The sequence below is a fragment of the Mustela erminea genome, chromosome 5 (assembly GCF_009829155.1).
Source record: "Mustela erminea isolate mMusErm1 chromosome 5, mMusErm1.Pri, whole genome shotgun sequence".
In the NCBI taxonomy this organism is placed as follows: domain Eukaryota; kingdom Metazoa; phylum Chordata; class Mammalia; order Carnivora; family Mustelidae; genus Mustela; species Mustela erminea.
This window is the reverse complement of record NC_045618.1, coordinates 135,219,311-135,238,354: the sequence shown is the minus strand read 5'-3', so window position 1 is coordinate 135,238,354 and position 19,044 is coordinate 135,219,311. Positions and strand designations below refer to the sequence as shown.

At 40.8% G+C, this 19,044-nt stretch overlaps 1 protein-coding gene across 5 annotated transcripts in view; it reads left to right on the top strand.

Annotated features, from left to right (window-relative positions):
* LOC116591803 overlaps positions 1-19,044 on the top strand; it is a 229,437-nt gene that overhangs the window by 178,616 nt on the left and 31,777 nt on the right. For 4 of the 5 annotated variants that reach the window (XM_032345070.1, XM_032345069.1, XM_032345071.1 and 1 more), the window contains one exon: positions 628-689. The exons of the other annotated variant lie outside the window; for it this stretch is intronic. In XM_032345070.1, coding sequence (XP_032200961.1) covers positions 628-661 — 34 coding nt within the window. In that variant the 3' untranslated portion in view covers positions 662-689. Of the gene's footprint in view, positions 1-627; positions 690-19,044 lie in introns of those variants that run through there. 5 annotated transcript variants of the gene reach the window in all.

Sequence of the window (19,044 nt, the reverse complement as noted above, 5' to 3'; positions counted from 1 at the left end):
AGAAATGTAGAAATTGAAACTGACTTATCTGACTTCAGTTCGTAGTGATTTGAAGAGGGTAGGTAGGTTTTCTAGGGGATGGACTGCATGGTTTTTCAGGTCCATTTAATAATTGTGTTTTTGTTTCAGTTTTACAAATAGCAGTCCAGGGCAATGTTAGTAGATTAAAATATATTTAATTTGTTTGACAGTAGATACAGATGATTTGAAGGTATTTAGAGATACTCTAACACTGCAAATGTTTTCTTCTTTTTTTTTTTTTTTTAAGATTTTATTTATTTATTTGGGGGGGGGGGTAGGGAGAGGAGCAGAAGGACACTCAAATTCCCCACCGAGCCCAGAGCTCGATGTGGCGCTGGATCCTGATCCCAGGATCCTGACTGAGATGTGACCTGAACCCACATCAGACACTCAGCCCACTGAGCCACCCAGGCACCCCTCTTTTCTCTAACTTCTAATTTAAATGCAACTGCCTAGGTTGGTTTGCCTCTTTCAGAAAAAAGATAAAACTTTTTTTTTTTCAACTCTTTTCTTTTAATGAGATTTCTTATGCACTTAGCTATTTTTTTTCTGTTTTTTTAAACTGCTTTTTTAAACTACTGTATATTTTTCTTTTTTTTTTTTCAGGTTATTTACTATTAATATGGATGCTATTGTCTAAATTTCTGCAGCCATGGCACACGAATATAGTAAGTACTATCCTCTACTTCCTATGACCTCCATGCTTTAAAATGTGTTGACATTATGTCTTCAAGTTTTTCATTGGAGCAGAGGAAGTACAGAAACAAAAGTTTTTAACACTCTGCTTTTCTCAAAGGGATCAGTTCATTTGGTCATCTACTTCTTGAGTTGGTAGCTTTATACAGAAATTCATCATGGCATTGATTAATTGCATCTTTAGATAAACACAGTCGTGCTCAGCCTGCTTCCGGTCAGGACTAGCAGAGCGGGTATTAAGGTTGGATCTGTATCCCGCAGCCCATCCATCTCCCATGTGGGAGCTCCAGGGTCGGCCCTGGTCAGGGGCAAGCCCATCCCTGCTTTGTCTGTGCTTGAGTCCTCATGGACAAATGCCCAGGGTTGAGCGCTACCTGGACAGAAGGATGGTTTCAGGAAGGTCGTGTGATCCTATCGCAGCCAGTGACATTGGAAGGCATGTTGGCCAGGAGCTCCGGGCCGAGGCTGTCTCATACCTGAAACGAGCCTACAGGAAGAGTCCGCCCCCCTTCTCTTCCTCTGGGTGCTGTTCCATGCTGGCAGGGGATCTGCTGTGGCTGCAGCCCGAGCAAGAAGCCACCCAGGGCGGAGGACAGAGAAGCCAGCCCAGAGGCCTCCCGAAGGCCCAGCTTTTGAGCCAATGCGTTTCCTTTTTGTTTAAGCCAGTTTACACTGGGAGCCAAAACATCCGAAGTGATTCACTTAATCTCCATTTTATTTTTAGTAATCCATTAGTTTCTCCCTGGGGAATGTGGGAGTAATTGCAAAGCAAGGCAAAATAATTCCGTTAAATTAAACTGGCAGGGTGTGCTGCTGGTGTTGACTGGCACCCTCTTCACTCTGAACAGTTAACTGATGGAGTGATTTAGGATTCAGAGACAGGAGAGTAAAATAGATTGCTTTCACTCTCTCTTTCCCTCCAGAAGGTTCTGCCTTTTAAACAACCCACTTGGCCTGTGAACTCTGAAAAGCGTCTTGGCCTTCCCACCTGAAAACCAGCCCCTGTCCCGGTGTAGATTTGGCAGTATGGACCTGTTCTTTGTGTTTTCAGATTTAAAAACAGTGGTATAAGGAATAACACACATACTCATATGTACTCTCCGTGTAATACACTAGCGAAATTGAATGATTACCACTTCTATGGAACAGTTAAAAATCTAGGATAATGTCCCTAACAGCAGCGCCCTTCTCTGGCTCCGAGGAACCGTTCATTATCCTGCTCTTACTCTCTATTTTTCCCGATGCATTTGCCTATGCTTTTATCGCATTTGTGCGGTATGATTTTTCTGTATGCTCTTTAACTTCAGGTAAATGTAGATACTATGTACATTTGTTCTTTAAAATCACAGAGGAGTTGAGAATAAATTCAGGATCATCAAAAGAGGCCCTAAATTTGTTCTGAGACACTAGACATCCCAGTGACCTATACTAAATGTGTTAGACTATAAATTGTTGAGTTTAATCAACATGTGGACAGCTTTTTATCTTATTCTCTGAATCGGTGTCTGGTCTGCTAGTGAGTTCCCTTTCCTCACCTGCTTCTGTACTCCCATGCAGGCTCGACTTCTGTTTGAATAGCCTGTGCTCAGAAGGCTTGCTTTTGGCAGACTTAGGTAAATCTGCATTTTCCTGCCATCACACTTACAGAATTTACTCTCATGCATTCTGAAACGTCAGTTTGTTCCTTGTATTGGTGGCAGCAGTTCCAGAAGAGGCATCCACTCCTGTGAACAGGTTGGGAAGCATGGTGCTTTGAAACACAGGACCTCAGTCACTGGCACTGTGTCATTATTTCCTTTTGTGTCTGAGCTGGAATCTTGGAGATCATTTTGTATCGTTCTTGTTGGAAATAGATCTCAAGTCATTTAACTTCTGCGATCAAATAACTCCTTCTGTTGCTCTTGGAGGATTCATGTTACCCCTTGTTCTTGTTTGGAATGTGGCCTACACAGAACTCAACAGTCATTTCCATTCAGGGATCATTAATTCCTTCACTTGGGGACATAATTGCTGATAGAGTGTCAGAGAAAGATTTATGACAGTCAGAAGAGAACTTCTTTCTTTTTTCCTAGGATGTTATTTTTGTTTAAATGTTTGATGTATAGGGAAAAAAAAGTAAGCTCAAAAGATATTTTCTCCTTAGTTCATATATACTGTGTACATGTTACAGGAAGGAAAACAATAACATCTTTTGTTGGAATCAAATGGGGGTTTTTGTGCTGTGTACATGCATTTTTCTGTTGTTAAAAGAATGGGTCCTCCTTTAAATTTTATTTAGATGTAACTATCTTTAGCTTTTTTTCCTTCAGTGTGGACCCAGGATTTTAAGTTAAGATGTTGCCAGTGTGAGATGATTATAGCCATCAGTGGAAATGCCCAATGAGGCCCTTGTGAAAAAAGCTACTCTCCCATTGAAAGATGACCAGAATTCAAGATAGCACATGCTGTGTTATACATCAGGCCAAATAGAAGAAATACAAGATATTTACATTTTAATCCCATAGTATATTTTATATGCATTTTCTCATTTAAAAAATTTAATGTTATAGTTGCTTTTTAATGGACGAAGCCTATTGAAAATTTTTTTTTGGGAAATTGATATTGTGAACTGATGTGTTTGTTGTATTTGTGTGTGTGTGTGTGTGTGTGTGTGTGTGTGTGTGTGTAATGGTATCTTCTTATTTATTTTTTTATATAAAGGGATTGGTAGACTTGGCTTGATTTTATACCTCAAAATGAAATGGTGCCTTTGTGGGGGATGGTCCATAGGGCTGAGAGAACTTCTAGACAGTGACTCAGACCTGTAATTAGGTCTTGCTCTCCGCACCCTTGTTGACTTGAAAGCACTGGCCATAGACCATTTTGTCTGGGAAAGCAATACATGAATCATCTAAATTGGCACAAATTATCTGGAATGCTACTAAATGTTTTCTATTCTTTATTCTGATTGAGGGACTGAGAAAGGGAGACTTGTTCTTTGTGAAAATACTCAAGAGGATACTTACAGATTTGGGGAACTGGATTTCTTCTCTAGATAGAATGGAAAGCAGTTGAATATTCGACATTTATAAAACAGTTTTGATTTTGTGGATTTGCTTTAGAATATTCCTCTAAGCTCTGTATCCTTCCCTTTGGTGAACTGTTGCTTGTCCATCTTTCAGGAAGGGGAATCCAGGGACGGTCTTGTTCTCTGGAGCCTCAGCTTAACCTCCACACCACAACGGGAGTTACGGGAGAATCCTAGGAAGGTTCTATTGTGCTTATTTTGCTTCCTTCTAACTTGGCCCACTCATCAATATCTCTCATATTTAGGATATAATTTTGTTACCCTTTTCTTCCCTTTCTTAAAATAAAGGGTCAACAGACCTGTTGAGACCTGTTAGGTACTTGGCAATGAAGTTGGTGAAAGTTTCTATCTTTACTAAATAAAAAGTTTACTTTGTTTCAACTTAACTTTGTAGCAAAATCTTGAAAATATTCATATTCATTCTGAAGTGGCGGACATTTATAAATCATTTAGGTTAAAGATAAGACTATATATAGAAAGTCAGTCTTTTAATTTTTTTTTTTTCCCTTTGGGTTTTCTCTGATGGTGCATTAGGGGTCTTGCCAAGGGCTTACTATCTTACTGTGTCTGCTCTAAAGAGAAAAAGATAAGCAGACTAATCCATAGCAAAAAGACCAGATTTTCAACTTGTAACATGAGTTGACCTTTTGGTGCATGGATAAATCTTTATTTTCATTTTGGAATATATGCGAATGAGCATCTCCTAGGAATGCATCTGTTGACAGGAAGCAGAAGAAAGCCACCGCTTACCGTGTAATTGCATATCTCGCGGGTCTGTCTACTGTTTTGTGTCTGTGGGTATCTGTGCATAAACATGTGAGTTATGTTGTTTGTCTTCATCTAGGGCATTGGCTCCCTGTTAGACATGGCCACATTCACTTTAGAGTTGTTGGAGATCAGGCATTTAAATCATAAAATTATTATTAGCACATGCTGATTTGAGTTGGTAGATGTTAGAGTGAATTTCTAAGAAAGAGGTGAAGTATTTTATGAATACTCTTGACAAAATTCTGTATTAATGTGGTTAGTTAAACTTTATTCCCTAAAAACAAATCACAGAGACCTTCCTATTTGCAGTTTAGGGTGTGTTCATGGAGAACTGGGATCCTGTTTGTCAAGAGGACTTGCTTAGTACGCAGTTAGCCTTCCGCTTAATTTCTTTCTACAACTAGGGACCACGAGACCATGTCTTGGTACCAAATACAAATCACCCAACCTTTTTCCCTTTAGTTTACATATTGTGTAAACAATTGGGTCATTAGCCAATACATAAACAGAGGTGTGTGAAAGCTGTATCTCTAGTGGGAATTTAACATCACTTGATGGTTTCCAAGTTACTTTCTGTAAATTATTTCTTCCATGCCATTCAGTACCTCTTGTTTGATGGGTACAGTGAATCGTAAAACCTCAGTCAAGAATTCTAAAGTTCTTAATGAATATAAAAATACCTAAAGGAGTTTTATGTTTGATTCTGTCCTATCCCCGAGGAGCAAATGCCTTCTAACTTTGTGCCAAGGAAATCTCAGTGTTCTGAGTGAATGCTAATCCCTGACCAACATGTCCCATCTCTCTTTTTTTTTTTTTTTAATTCTCAGACTAATTAAATAGAATTAGTCTGGCCTGTAGGGTTAAGTGCCCCTTCTGTAATCTGGAGAACTCTGCTAAACTGTGTGTGAAGATAGACCAGCTGTCTCCATTTCTGTCTGGATATTTGACCCCATCCCTAAAATTTGATAATGTACTCCCTGTACTACATAAAGACTTCATTTAAAGATGGAGGTCAGTGGATTTCGATGCTCTGCAAGGGTATAGAACTTACTGCTTTTAAAGATTTAGGCCAAGGCCCAACATTAATCACTGCTCTAATTTGATCCTTGACTTGTATTTTGATGATCATTTGGAATATCCATTCAGTTGTATTTATTCAATGCATGAAGAAAATCTCATTTAATACTGTCTCCCAGCATTGGGGCGCCTGGATGGCTCAGTGGGTTAAAGCCTCTGCCTTCAGCTCATGTCATGATCCCAGGGTCCTGGGATTGAGTCCCGCATTGGGCGCTCTGCTCAGCAGGGACTCTGCTTCCCCCTCTCTCTCTGCCTGCTTCTCTGCCTACTTGTGATTTCTGTCTGTCAAATAAATAAATAAAATCTTTAAAAAAAATACTGTCTCCCAGCATATTTTAAAAAAATCTTTAATAAGAATAATATGTTCTTATGAAAATGTAAAAACAGATAACCATAAAGATGAAAACCAAAATGAGAACCATGTAGAATTATGCCATCTAGAAGTAGCTGTTATTAACATTGGCTAATAATGTGTTCTCACAGAACACAGAGCATGCCATTAAAACATGGATACATCCCTCACCCCAGTTCTGAATAAAGATGGATGGTGGTGGCACCCAGAAACCCTGAAATACCTCTATATGGTACGTGTTAAACCTAGTATCATCTCAACTGCTGCCTGTGTTTAGTTCCACAGGTTGTCATCACGTCGTCACAGGGTAAGGAGATAGCCTCTTGAGAGAGAAGCTGGACTGGGGCCCATACTGGCTACCTTTTGTTACCATCCACTTTGAGGGAGATATTTTCATGAGTACGGCATAGTTCTTGTTTTTCTTTTTTAAGTGAAGGTGTATTGTGAAAAAGCTGCTTTCTAGAAAGAGTAGAATAGTGTGCTTTTAAAAGAAAGACATTCCGCTCCCTTGATGGAGAGATAGGAGAGAAGAGTCAAGGAACCGAAGGCTCATGTGGTAATTCTCCAGGGATGACTGAATGTCAGAGTCTCTCCTGGGCGGGCTGGCTCTCTCTCTCTTGCTCTCTTTCTTTCTTTCAGTACGGCATATCTGTCCCCTGCAACCTCCTCTCCGATGCTCCTCATCTCTCCTCTCCCTCCCCTGCCCTGTGGCAGCTTCCCACAACCGAGCAACGCAACATGGCAAACCTGCGGAATTCTGCACTGACTCGCGCTCTGATGTTCCCGCTTCAGACTTCGGTTTGCAATAACTTGGGCGACTGTGTGGTTTGCAAATCATCGCACCACAAAAACTCAAGCCACAGACATCTCCCTGGATCTAAAAGTATTTGTCCTTTGTGGTGTTGTGATAGTTTCTGAGCATTTGTTTGTTGGCCTCCTTCTCAGAGGCCCCAAATAACGTGGCATGCCACAGCCCTCTAGGCTTCCAGTGGGCCACTTTCAAGTGTCCCTCACCGAGCCATTCTCCATGAGCAGTGATGTGCTGCAGCCCGTTAGTGGGTAATGAGTCCCCCCCCCCCCGCCCCGCCGTTTCTTGTCCTGAAGCCATTGTGGTGTAAACAGAACAAATGAAGAGAGCTTTACACTCTCTTCCAAGTAGAGAGTGTAAAAGTTGTTTTAGAGGAAGTCTGCATTTTGTGTGGTGTCTTTCAGTTTTGGCACTGCGTCTGCTTAAATGTCAGCCTGGAGTTCTTTGGGAGGCTCCGCCCCTGGAAGGCACTGAGGATTTTTGGAAGAGTGTTAATGCCGAAGCTGTTAATGTTAAAGAACGTTTGTTACACAGCAGCAGCTTGCTGACTTCACTTTTGCCATTGCAGTGTCTTCCACTGAGAGACCCCGGAATTCTGTCAGGCAAATAGGGCCAGGTTTTACATTACTTGGTAAGTTTATAGTATTGGAAAACACTCAAACTTAGGTTCATTGATGTCACAATGTGTTTTTAGTTTTAAGTACTTTTTTTTTTAAGATTTTATTTATTTGACAGAGAGAGAAAGATCACAAGTAGGCAGAGAGGCAGGCGGAGAGAGAGGGGGAAATAGGCTTCCTGCCGAGCAGGGAGTGTTTTTAGTTTTAAATATCAAATTGAGGTCTTTGTATTTCAGTGGTTGAAGAAAGCAAATTTTAATTCATTTTTAAAAGTCATTATTAAATAATAATCCTATCTTTTGTACCAGTTTTACCTGTGGGACATTTAAATACTGCACAATGATATTTAGTAGTTCTGAACAGTTGTCTTTTTTTTTTTATGATTTTAGTTATTTATTTGTCAGAAAGCACAAGCTGGGGAATGGCAGGCAGAGGGAGAAGTAGGCTTCCCATTGGGCAAGGAGCCTGATGCAGGGCTGGATCCCAGGACCCTGGGATCATGACCTGAGCCAAAACCACACGCTTAAAAATGGACTGAGCCACCCAGGCACCCCCGAACCATTGTTTTTTTATCCACAATGTTGGGATTGTTTTTCAGTTGATTCTTTTGGATAACACGCATTAGATTTATTTCAGGCAACTCTTCTCAGCCCCGTTGTTGTAAGTAAATAAATAAAGAACCCTCCCCGTTTATTTATTCGCTACTTATACTCCTAACAGGTTACAAGACTATCAGCGGGTTCCTGATTTTATTAAGTTTATTACTCCGCACAAAGGCAGCTTGATGAGTTTTTTTGCTTTTACGTATGATTCCAATATGATCTCTTTTTGGAAGGGCTGTGGATAAGTCATTTTCAGTCCGTCTCCCCATCTTGTTCCTTAGAGTGGGCTACCTCTTTCCTTCTCCACCTCCACTTCTTCCTCCTTTTTGGAGATGGAGAGTTGGAGCTGGAGTTGGGGTTGGGGCAGAGGAAGGGTAGTTAGATTTGACTTTTTTTTTTTTTAGATTTTATTTATTTATTTATTTATTTAACAGAGAGAGAGAGAGAGAGAGAGATCACAAGTAGGCAGAGCAGCAGGCAGAGAGAGGGAGAAGCAGGCTTCCCGCTGAGCAGGGAGCCTGATGCGGGGCTCGATCCCAGGACCCTGAGATCATGACCTGAGCCAAAGGCAGAGAGGCTCAATGCACTGAGCCACCCAGGCGCCCCTAGATTTGAGTTTTTCAAAGTGGAGAATGAGAATAAAATCAAGTTCAAGTAAAGAATGAAGTGGTGGACCTGATCTGGGAAAAAAATTAGAGGGTAAAGAATTCGGGTGAGGAATTTATAGTCTAGAAAGTGAAACACCAAAGGGAAGTTGCTAGCTCTGCCCTTCCCCCATCAGCTGTTTCTTCTGTGGACTTCCTCGCACCAGGTAGCCACTATTTCCTCACCAGCGTCTGAGGACAGCTTTTGAGCAATAGTTAACTTGTCAGTGGGTTTTTTTTTTTCCTCTTCCCCCATAGTAGATGCTCAGTTAATAGAAAGTTTGACTTGCAGAGTTAGCAGAAAGAAAAATAGTCCTTAAAACTGCCCTTCTAATTTGCTATTAGATGAGTTCCTCCTTCATTATTTCTGTGAGGAAGCTAGGAGGTAAGTGGGGGTGCTTTTTAAAAAAAATTGAATCTTCCCTACTGTTATACTTCAGGATTTTTCTTTTCTTTCTCTAGAGGAATGAAAAGTGTGAGAAATCATTCAGGTTTCAAGTTAAGAAGGTACATTGTTGTCAAGTTCCCACAGAGATGATTTCTAGCCATTCTTATATTTCATTGTTCTCCGTAAATTGGTTGAATTAAAATTTTGTTCTAAAATCTTGTCACATTGAGTTCGTGGAGTTCCCTAGAGGTGGCGTGAAACCACAGCTCAGAATTACTGCATTAGGGATCATCCCTTGGCCAGAAAGGCAGTTAATCTGGAGTTAGTCTGGAGGAATACTGTCTGAATGCTTTAGTGTTTCTCTTCTGCCTCTTCTGGTTTGCTACCTCAGATCTCTGTCCTTATCACCAGGTCTTTAAACTTCATTGTCAAGTTCACTCTCTTCCTGATGTTACAAAATAGAGGCATGGTCATGGTGCTTTTTGGAGAAGGTTGTGTCTGTTTTCTGCTATTTCTGGATACAAAAGGCAAAGCAGGACCATTCTTCTGGGTTTCAATGCTTAAAAAACAACAACAAAGTTGAAGGAGAAAGAAAGAAAGGAGAGAACAAAAGGAAAAGAGTCTGGTTTCTTAAGTAGTTTGTCTTTGTTTTGCAGATCCTATTTTGGTCATGATTATTGAATGTCATGTACCACTGACTGCAAGCACAGGGTGTTTCCAATCTGGGAGAACACCATGGTCTATAAAATAGTTTCTCGGTTATGGTTTCTCAGCTGTTCTTTAGCGCAAGAGAAGATGCAATTATTTCAGTTTTGCTAGTTGTTTTCCTCTAAGGGCAGAGGAGAACATTGTTTTTCTGTGAGCTTCCTAAGGCCAAGTGGTCTGTTTGACGCTGGGATGTTCCATGTAGTCCCGCATGGACTTGGCCCATTTTCCCAAATGAGATAATGAATACAAAAATGCTCTAGTAAACTATAAAATATCATAAAAAGGAGAAGTATCATAAATCGTTCTCACTATTATTCTGGGCTAGAGTGGGTGACTACAGATATTCTGCTTAGTTCGTGACCTTTCATCTAAGCAGCTAAGAACCGGCTACTTCTGATAATCCTGTTTCTGGGGACTAGCTAGTTCTTGATGATGCCGGGTTTTTTGTGTTTGTTTGTTTTTGTTTTTTCTTTTTTTTTTTTTTAATCTGCCTGGACCTTTTATGGCAGAAAAATGATTTGCATATTGAACAAATGTTGTAATGTATATTGCATTAAAATGAGTTCCTGACATTTCACAATATTTACAAACACAGGAGTCACTGCCCTTCATATACAGCAGTAATTGTCTGTTGGCAATGACCGTGAAGTTCTTGGCCATGTGAAAAATTACTTCAGAGTCTCAGTCTCCTCGTTCAGCCAGGGGCCTGCTTCTCTGGCAGATGGACTTTTGTTGCCTTGGTTGAGCTTTCGTATAGAATATTGCTTTTTGTTTTGGATTAACTCTTTGCTCTCAGGCTTTTCAGTTGGTACAAATCCAGGGGAAAGACCGTTCTGACTTAGAGATGTGACCTGGTCTACAGAAAGTAGAACTTGCGAGGACAATTAAGAGGGGGGGAAAAGACTTTGTTTCCTCTCTCTCCCAGAGGATCTACAAAGCAGAACTGTTCTCGTCTAAGTCCTCAAGCCTCTGTGGGTGAAGCGACCCCGTTTCTGCAGGTACTGTCTGATCAGGTGCCTCCAGTGGGACGCGGCCACGTCAGTCCGCAGGCAGGACGGTAGGTGCTTCTGCGTTGGCTGCGACTGTCTCATCAGAAACGCTTCCCCGGCTCTCAGTAGTGGACCCGGGCCGACTCTCGGGGAGCTCTGAAAATACTGTCTTCGTTTACATCCCCAGGCCTCTTGGAATTATTTCCAAACACTAATGGCTTGGTCTCTGAGGCTCGTTTCACTCAGGGGCGGAGATGGGCTGATGGTGGCATGTTTTCTAAGGCTGTCTGATTCGAGGGACGTTGTAGGTTCTTCCTTTCCAATATACAGATCTTCCTCGACTTAGAGGGATTCTGTGCCAATAAACCCCTCCTAAGTTGAAAATCGCAGAAGTCAAAAATGCATTGAATACACCGATCCTGCTGAACATGAGGCTTGGCCTACCTAGCCTGCCTTGACGTGCTCAGAACATTTGCATGAGTCTGAAGGTGGGCAACATCGTCGTTCATAAAGCCTGTTTTACAAGAAAGTGTTTAAGATACCATGTATTTTGTTGAGCGCTGCTCTGAGCGTGAAAAGCAGAACAGTGCTATGGGTACAGGATGGCGGTCGGTGTACCGGTGGTTTACCCTCAAGATCACGTGGCTGACTGGGCCCCGTGGCTGGTGGTCACTGCCCAGCATCCGGCGACAGGATCTTAACATGTATCACTAGCCTGGGAAAAGATCAAAATTCAAAATTCAAAATAGGCATTCTCCTGCTTTTGCACCATTGTAAAGCAAAAAAATCATTAAATTGAACCATCATACCCTGGGGACTGTCTGTATATTGAAATCAAATTCAGCGAAAGGCTGTGATAAAGTTGATTCATGGAATTTGTTTTTAGGTATTTGGGTTTTGTTTGTTTGTTTGTTTGTTTTTTAAGCAGAGAATTATAACGAGGCTAACAGTTGTCTTGGAAGTGATGTCTTGGCTGAGTAAGAAAAAGAAGAAAGTGGCAGTGGAAACACTTGATGGACCTTGATGAAAATGTTTTAAACTCTTGTTAGCATAGAAGTCTCCTCCTTCAAAAGAGAGGGGATATTTAAACTTAATTATGGAGGCCTTTTAAACTGGAATTGGGGTGAAAGCAAGAGGACTCAAACATGCAGAGAAAAGAAAGTCCAAGTTGTAACTTCCACAGCAACCAGACTTGTTTAAGCTACAAAGAAGCAATTTCTTGTCTCCACCTCTAGTCCGTGTATATAATTCATGACCCCATATGAGGTGAATTAACTCTTTTATTGGGCCATTTATTAAATGTTAAGTTCCATCTATTGGTGAGTAAATCAGCCTAGAGAACATGTTCCATATTGAGAATGTTTGGCTAACCTAAGGATTCGTGTGTTTATTAGTCTGTGATATCTCCATTTTAAGGAAAGTAAATACAGGCCCAACGACATAGTTCTCTGTTAAAAGCAGCAAAACAAGTCACTTGAAGGGCAGGGAACAGATGGGTCCTTGCATACTTCGTTCTCAGAAAGATAATTCGTGTGGACACAATGCAGGCTTCGCTCTAACGAGAGAGAGTCCAGCTCTGCCCGCACGCCCTCGTTCTGTTAGGCCGGCCTATGGCCCCTGCGCAGCGCTACCTCAACGTTCTCCTGTCATACCTTTTCCATCGATGGAGCAGAGGACTCCACACACCTGGGGACTAGGACAGGTGGAGGAGACAAAGGCAGCTTCGGGGCCAGCCTACTTCCCAGCTCCCGTCTCCTTGGTCGCTCTGTACTCGCTTCACACCTGCTCTGTGAGGCCCTGCTCCTGTCCACAGGTGACCCCTTCATCCCGTCTGTCTCGTGGTCCTCTCACCTTCCAGGTGTTGACCTTTAGCTGTGTCATTGCATCTCTCCCAGCTCATCGCTACTTTGCCTGTCAGCACCCTCCAGCTCTTTCTCTGTCCAGCACAGATCTTCCCGCCTGTCACAGATCTGTCATCCTCTCTCGTTCCCTGCACTGGGGGGAGAGGAGCTTGACATCATCACTTTTCTACCCTTTGTCTTCAAGATTTTTGTTTTTTATTTTTTGAGCTGTCATATGCATGCAGTAAAATGCATATTAAGATTTGGGCTATGTCTAGTCATTGGCTCTTAGGAATAAGGCTGCTATAAGCATCCTTATGAAATCTTTTTCTGGGCATGTATTTTCATTTTTCTTGGGTAGATATCTGGGAGTAGAATTGTTAGATCATGGAGTAGATGGATGTTTTGCTGTCTAAGAACCCATCAAACTGTTTCTCCAAAGTGGTTGTGCCATTTTATACCAACAATGTGTGAGGTTCTAATTGCTCCCCGTTCTTATCAGCATTTGGTATTGTCAGGTTTTGTTTTGGTTTTCATTTTAGCTGTTTCTGGTGGGCTGAGTGTGAAACACGATCTCATTGTGGTTTTAGTTTGTTTTTTTCCTGAAGTCTAATAATTTTGGGGACCTTTTCATGTGCTTCTTGGCTATTTATCCCCCCCCCCCACTCTTTTTTTTTTTTTTTTTTGCAGAGTATCTTTTTTCAAGTATTGACTGTTTTTCTAAATTATTATTGAATTATCTTTTAGTTATTTAGCTGCAAGATTTTAAATATATATTAAAATACTATATATATTTAAGTAATAAAGGTACACATAAACACAGACACATACAATGTTTCTGGTGAGAGGAAGGTTTTATTTTAAATTTAATTTACCATTTTTCATGGTCAGTGCTTTACTGTGTGTTATTTGAGAAATCCTTGCCTATACAATATTGGGAGTATACTTTTCCTATATTTACTAAAAGATGCTTTAGGGTTTTATCTTCTACATTTAGCTTGATAACCTAACTTTAATCTTTTAGGGATATGAAATAGGGCAGCTGTTGAGGTGACTTTTTTCATACACACACACACACACACACACACACACACACACACACACCCCTAGTACCATTTATTAAAAGACATTTCTATTAACTGAGCTGGTGTTTTGGTTGAAAGTCCGTTGCCCATCTACGTGTGCGTCTATTCCTGTACTCTCTTCTGTTTCTCTGCTCTGTTGTCTGTTCTTAGGGCAGTTACCTGGTGTCTTGAATATCGCAGCTTTATAATAAGTTTTGAAGTGAAATAGTGAAGTCTTCTAACTTTGTTCTTGTTTTTATAATTGTTTTGACTATTATAGGTTCTTTACATTTTCATGTAAATTTTAGAATCAGCTGTGTTTTTTTTTCCCATATAGCTTGGGAAAGATACAGAGATCTAACTGTATCTGTGTGATACAGTTATCTATCTGTGTCTAAAATGGGACTGGAACTCACAACCCCAAGATCAGGAGTCCTATGCCGTACTGATTGAGCCAACCAGGTGCCCCTAAAGCTTTTTAGATTTTGATTGGGATTTCATTGAACCTCATTTTCAGTTTGTGGAGAATAGACATTTTGATGATACTAAGTCTCTTCATCCATAAACCTCTCCACTTAATTTCTCTGAGCATTTTGTAGTGTTCAATATAGAGGTTTCTCACATCTTCCATTTGGTAAATGAGTTTTTTAATGCTTCTGTGAATGATGTTTTAAGATTTCATATCCAGTTGTTCACTTGCTGTTTGCATACTGACCTGAAAAACTCCTAAATTCTCTTGTTGGTTCTAATATTGTGTGCATGTGTGTTTTCTAGGATTATTGACACATATGATTCTAGGTATCTGTGAATCCCGACACTTTTATTTTTTCCTTTCCCATCTTTATATCTTTTTAAAGATTTATACCTTTTGCAAAGATTTGCTTTAAATGGCCTTATTGAACTAGCTAGAACTTTCAGTATAAGGCTGACTAGAAGTGCTAAGAATGGAATATTTGCCTTATTTGTGATCTCAGGGAAAACATATTCAGTGTTTTCCTGCTCGGTTTATACCTAATTTTTTTTTTACAGTGGCTAAACCCAATAATTCTTTGATCTCCTTAGTTCCAGGTGTGGAGCTCTCAATCTACATGTTCCCGGGCTTCCCTTTGTTTCTGACATTTGTGCTGAATTACCCTCATTCTTCTCTTTGTTTTCTGCCTCATTTCCCCCAAAGTAACTTCCCTCCTGCCCCTTGTCCTTCTTTATTCTCCTACCTCCATGAAAATCGCTTCTTCTCTTTCACTAGCTTTTCTTCTTCTCATTCATTTATTCTTCTATCAGCTAGTTATTGAGCAGGTACAGTGTGGCTCGCTGTGCTGGTATCTGGGGCTGTCCAGGTTGATGACGTCCTGGTCTCTGCCCCCAAAGAGCTCACCCTAAAACCATGCGAAGTGGTTCCAAAGAATGAATGGCTCACCCAAGATGAGGGGTGTTTCTCTAGTCCTCTGCATGTGGTCACGTGCCTGTTCTCAGTTGTGTCCGTCCCAGGCCGTTTCCGCGTCCATCCAGAAGCACGGGTGTTGGAATAACGGCGCTGCTTACTGCTTTCTGTTCTCTGGTTCATGGAAGGAGCTAGCCCAACAGTTCTTCAGCACCTGATGGTAGTACCTTGCTTTGTATCTTCAGGGACTCTGTAGAGTTTTATATGCATCAGAAGCAGTGTTTTCAAATAAATGAACTCATAGAAGACCTTGTTCTTTGTTTATTTTTATCCTGTATTTTATGACTAGATAGATACTTTAATCAACTGAATTATGAAAGTGATTTCGGAATGTATTAATTTACCAGGACAATTTTTTCTTGTTTGTTTGTTCTTGTGTTTTGTTGGAATGTTCCCATGCAGGGCTCCTTTACCTCTGAGCTAGGGGACAGTAGGATGGTTCCCAGGCTTGTTACTGCTGGCGGAGCAGACTCTTTCTTTCCTTGATGAGTAAACATTCATGAGCTACACTTTTTCAAGATTCCTACCTAGGGTTTTCATTCTGTTACTTTATGCAAACAATGTCTATTTCTTTTCCTTTGTTTGTCAGAATGCTTCTCTTAATAAAGAGCTCTGCTTCTCCTTGTAAAGCCATAATGATGCCACAGAATACATTTCTTAACGGAGGTACCAACTAAGGATTAATGTATTTTCAGATCATTAAATTATAAAGCCATGAATAGTGTATTAATGCTAATGGAATAGATACATGAAGCATTGTTCAGTGATTTCACTGGCACAAAGGTGAAGCAATTAAATACATTAAATATATACAAATTGAATTATGTATTTCTTCTTTCAGGCAAATGTATGCTACTTAGTATCCATTAAACGTGTCTGCATAGCTTTATTGTGTTTGAGCATCATGTCAGAAGTCTGTAAACCCAATCATGTAATGAAAAGTCTGTTACTAGCATTTTATTCACTGAGTTTCCATCATTTACAAAATTTAAATTACTTTGAAAGATAAAGAACTTATCTTTTATTACCAATGGATTTTTTAAATATCCTTACAGAGAAGAATGTACTGATGATAGAAGGTATTTATGTATCAGATAAAATCCGTGTATATGGATGTATGTTTTATTGTGATTTTTTTAAGTGCCCTAAAAATGCAGTTATCAACATATAGTCAACAGGAGAATCAGTGTTTTAAATAGAATTTACACTAGGATGTAAACAATTCTTATATTCTTAATTAAAAATAAAATAAATTTCGTATTCAGTATTAAAGTGAAATGAAAAGACATGAGTGGACAATGAAATATTTCTTAAACTGACCGGGAGCAATTATTGGGTCTTCCTCTCAGAGGTTGTATTATTCCTTTTCTTGTTTTTAAACTCAAGTCTATATTTTCTGTTCTTTTTCTTAATATATGATTAAAAATTCTTCACTTTGGGGTACCTGAGCATCTGCCTTTAGCTCAGGTCATGATCTCAGGGTCCTGGGATCGAGCCCTGTGCTCAGTGGGGAGTCTGCTTCTCCCTCTGCTTTTGCCCCTTTCCCTGCTCTTTCTTTCTCTCTCTCAAATAAATAAAATCTTAAAAAAAAGAACTTCGCCTTTATTATGCCTAATAAGAGTTCATAGTGATTCAGTTTGAGTGGTTTTCAGTGCTAGAGAAAGATTTGAGAAGTCCTTCTGAAGGGCAGTCACAGTGGCTCCCGTGGCCTTAAAGAGGACCTCACAATGCAGGGTTCATTTATCAGTAGATTGGGATTTTGTGGGCATAATTTATTTTCATCGATTACTCTCTCTGAATCCTACTATTTCAATTATGTTACCATCCTTTAGGCAGAGCCTTCTTTGTGGGAGAACATTTTTTCCCCCTCCCCTGTTATGCCCTGAGTCTCGTTCTCCCTAGGCAGGATGCTTGCTTGCCCTTACAGGGAAGGGACCGTCCCACAGGGAAGCTAGGTAATTGTGCTATAGCCCTTGCAAGCCATAGGACCTCTTTTGATTATTTCTGATGTTTTATTTATCCTCTTATTCTCTCTGCTCAGATTGTCCAGATAGAGTCAGATCTGACAAAGGTCAGCTGCAAACATGTGATATTTTCAATCACAAATTGGCCAATCGGGAGGTTTCTATTTAGTTACTTGAACTAGGTCACCAGACACATTGTGTTAATCCCATAGTTTAAATGGGCCATCTGTTGAGTCACCCTGGTAATTGTTCCCTTTCTGAATGCCACTGTACCCAAGTTAAGCTACAGCCAAGGGTGTTAGGAGTCTTTTCAAAGAGACTAATGCCCTGAACTGTGGGCCCCTCTCAACTGAAACTTGCCCTTGGAGGGTTTCTGTTGTTTACTTACTTGCTTCTGTATTCTTTTTCCTCAATTTTGAGATTTTTTTTTTTTATTGTGAGAGTTTTGGATTGTAAAAGTTGAAGGTCAAGCTTGTTGAGGATAATTAGAAAAAGGGAGATGTGGGATTGGGAGTAAGAAAATGAAAACATTTGTCAGTAGCAATAGTGGATTTCTTTGCTGGGAAGCTTTGGGAAAGGCACAGGAGAGGATGGATGAGAAACCTGGTCTGCACATTTGGGCTTTTCTGTGACTCAGGAGAGGAGCTCAGAACGGTGGGATGAAGGAAGTAAGAATGGAGGGTGTGAGTGGAAATGGCTTGCCCGAAGCATCTGAAATATGCATTTTACTTTGTGTTTCTGATTTTCTGGGGAGATCTGGAAAGTAAGAGTCAAAAACATGGAGTGTGAAGTCTGGAGAGCCGTGGCCATGAGGCAGAGAACTGGACCGTAAACACGTTACCTGTGAAAAAGAGAAATACCAGCTCCATCCTGGGGCCTCTTCTCTACCAAGGAGATGTCATCTCATTCTGCGACTTTCACTGCCAACCACATACCTCCATTATACCTGCTTCTTTATCTCCAGCTCAGACTTATTTCAGATTTGTGTTTTTGGTGGCTTCCCTGATATCTCCACATACATCTCCAGTGGTCAGCACAAAACTCTTGATTTCTGTGTCAAGCGCACAACACAACATGGTTTCTCAGGACTCTCTTGGTTTTAACACCTTCTGGGGAAGCCTCTCAGTCCTAGGCAGACCAGTGTCGATGGCCATCCTACGTACAGTCCTTTAACCTTCCCGAACACTCCAAATTTCTTGGGAGACTCACCACCCAGAACCATCCACCCTTCTTGACATTGAAGAGTTACCCTTGATTCATTGTGTTCTACATCCAGCAGAGTGCCATGTAGATTACCAGCATCTAATCTCTAATCTCTCAGCATGCCTACTGTCTGTACCTTCAAAACACCCACCTTGTCCACTGCTCTCCATTTCTGCTGATCCTACCCTAATGCATGCCATGTGCATCTCACGCCCGGTCATGTCACGAGACAAGGCCATGCTGCCCTGCAGCTACTTAAGAAGGCCTCCAACCTTCCTTGTAAACTGACACCATCTGTCTCTCCTACCTCAAGTCACCCCCCTCCCTTCCAGCCGTACTGGCTCTCTTCCCTTTGGGCATGCTGAGTCTCTTCCTATTTTAGGGTCTTTCTATTTGCTCTTCCTTCTGCCTGGAATGCCCTTCCTTTATTGTTGTTCTTTAAAGATTTGTTTATTTATTTTACAGAGGGAGTAAGGCGGGGGGGGGGGTTCAGTCCCTCCACCCTGAGATCACAACCTAAGAGTCAAACCCCAAACTGACTGTACCCCCGGGTGCCCCAGGAATGTCTTTCCTTTAGGTAGCAGATTCCTTCTTGACGTTTAGGTGTTCTTATCTTAAACGACTTCTTCACAGAGAGGCCTTCCTTGACCAACCAACTGATGAGAGCCGCCAACCAGCCACGTTGACCACATTATTTTTTTAATTTTATTTTTCCGGATGGCACTTCTCACTCTCTGACCTTTGTATTATTTATTGATGGGCTTGTTCTTGATCTTCCCCTACTAGAATGTAAG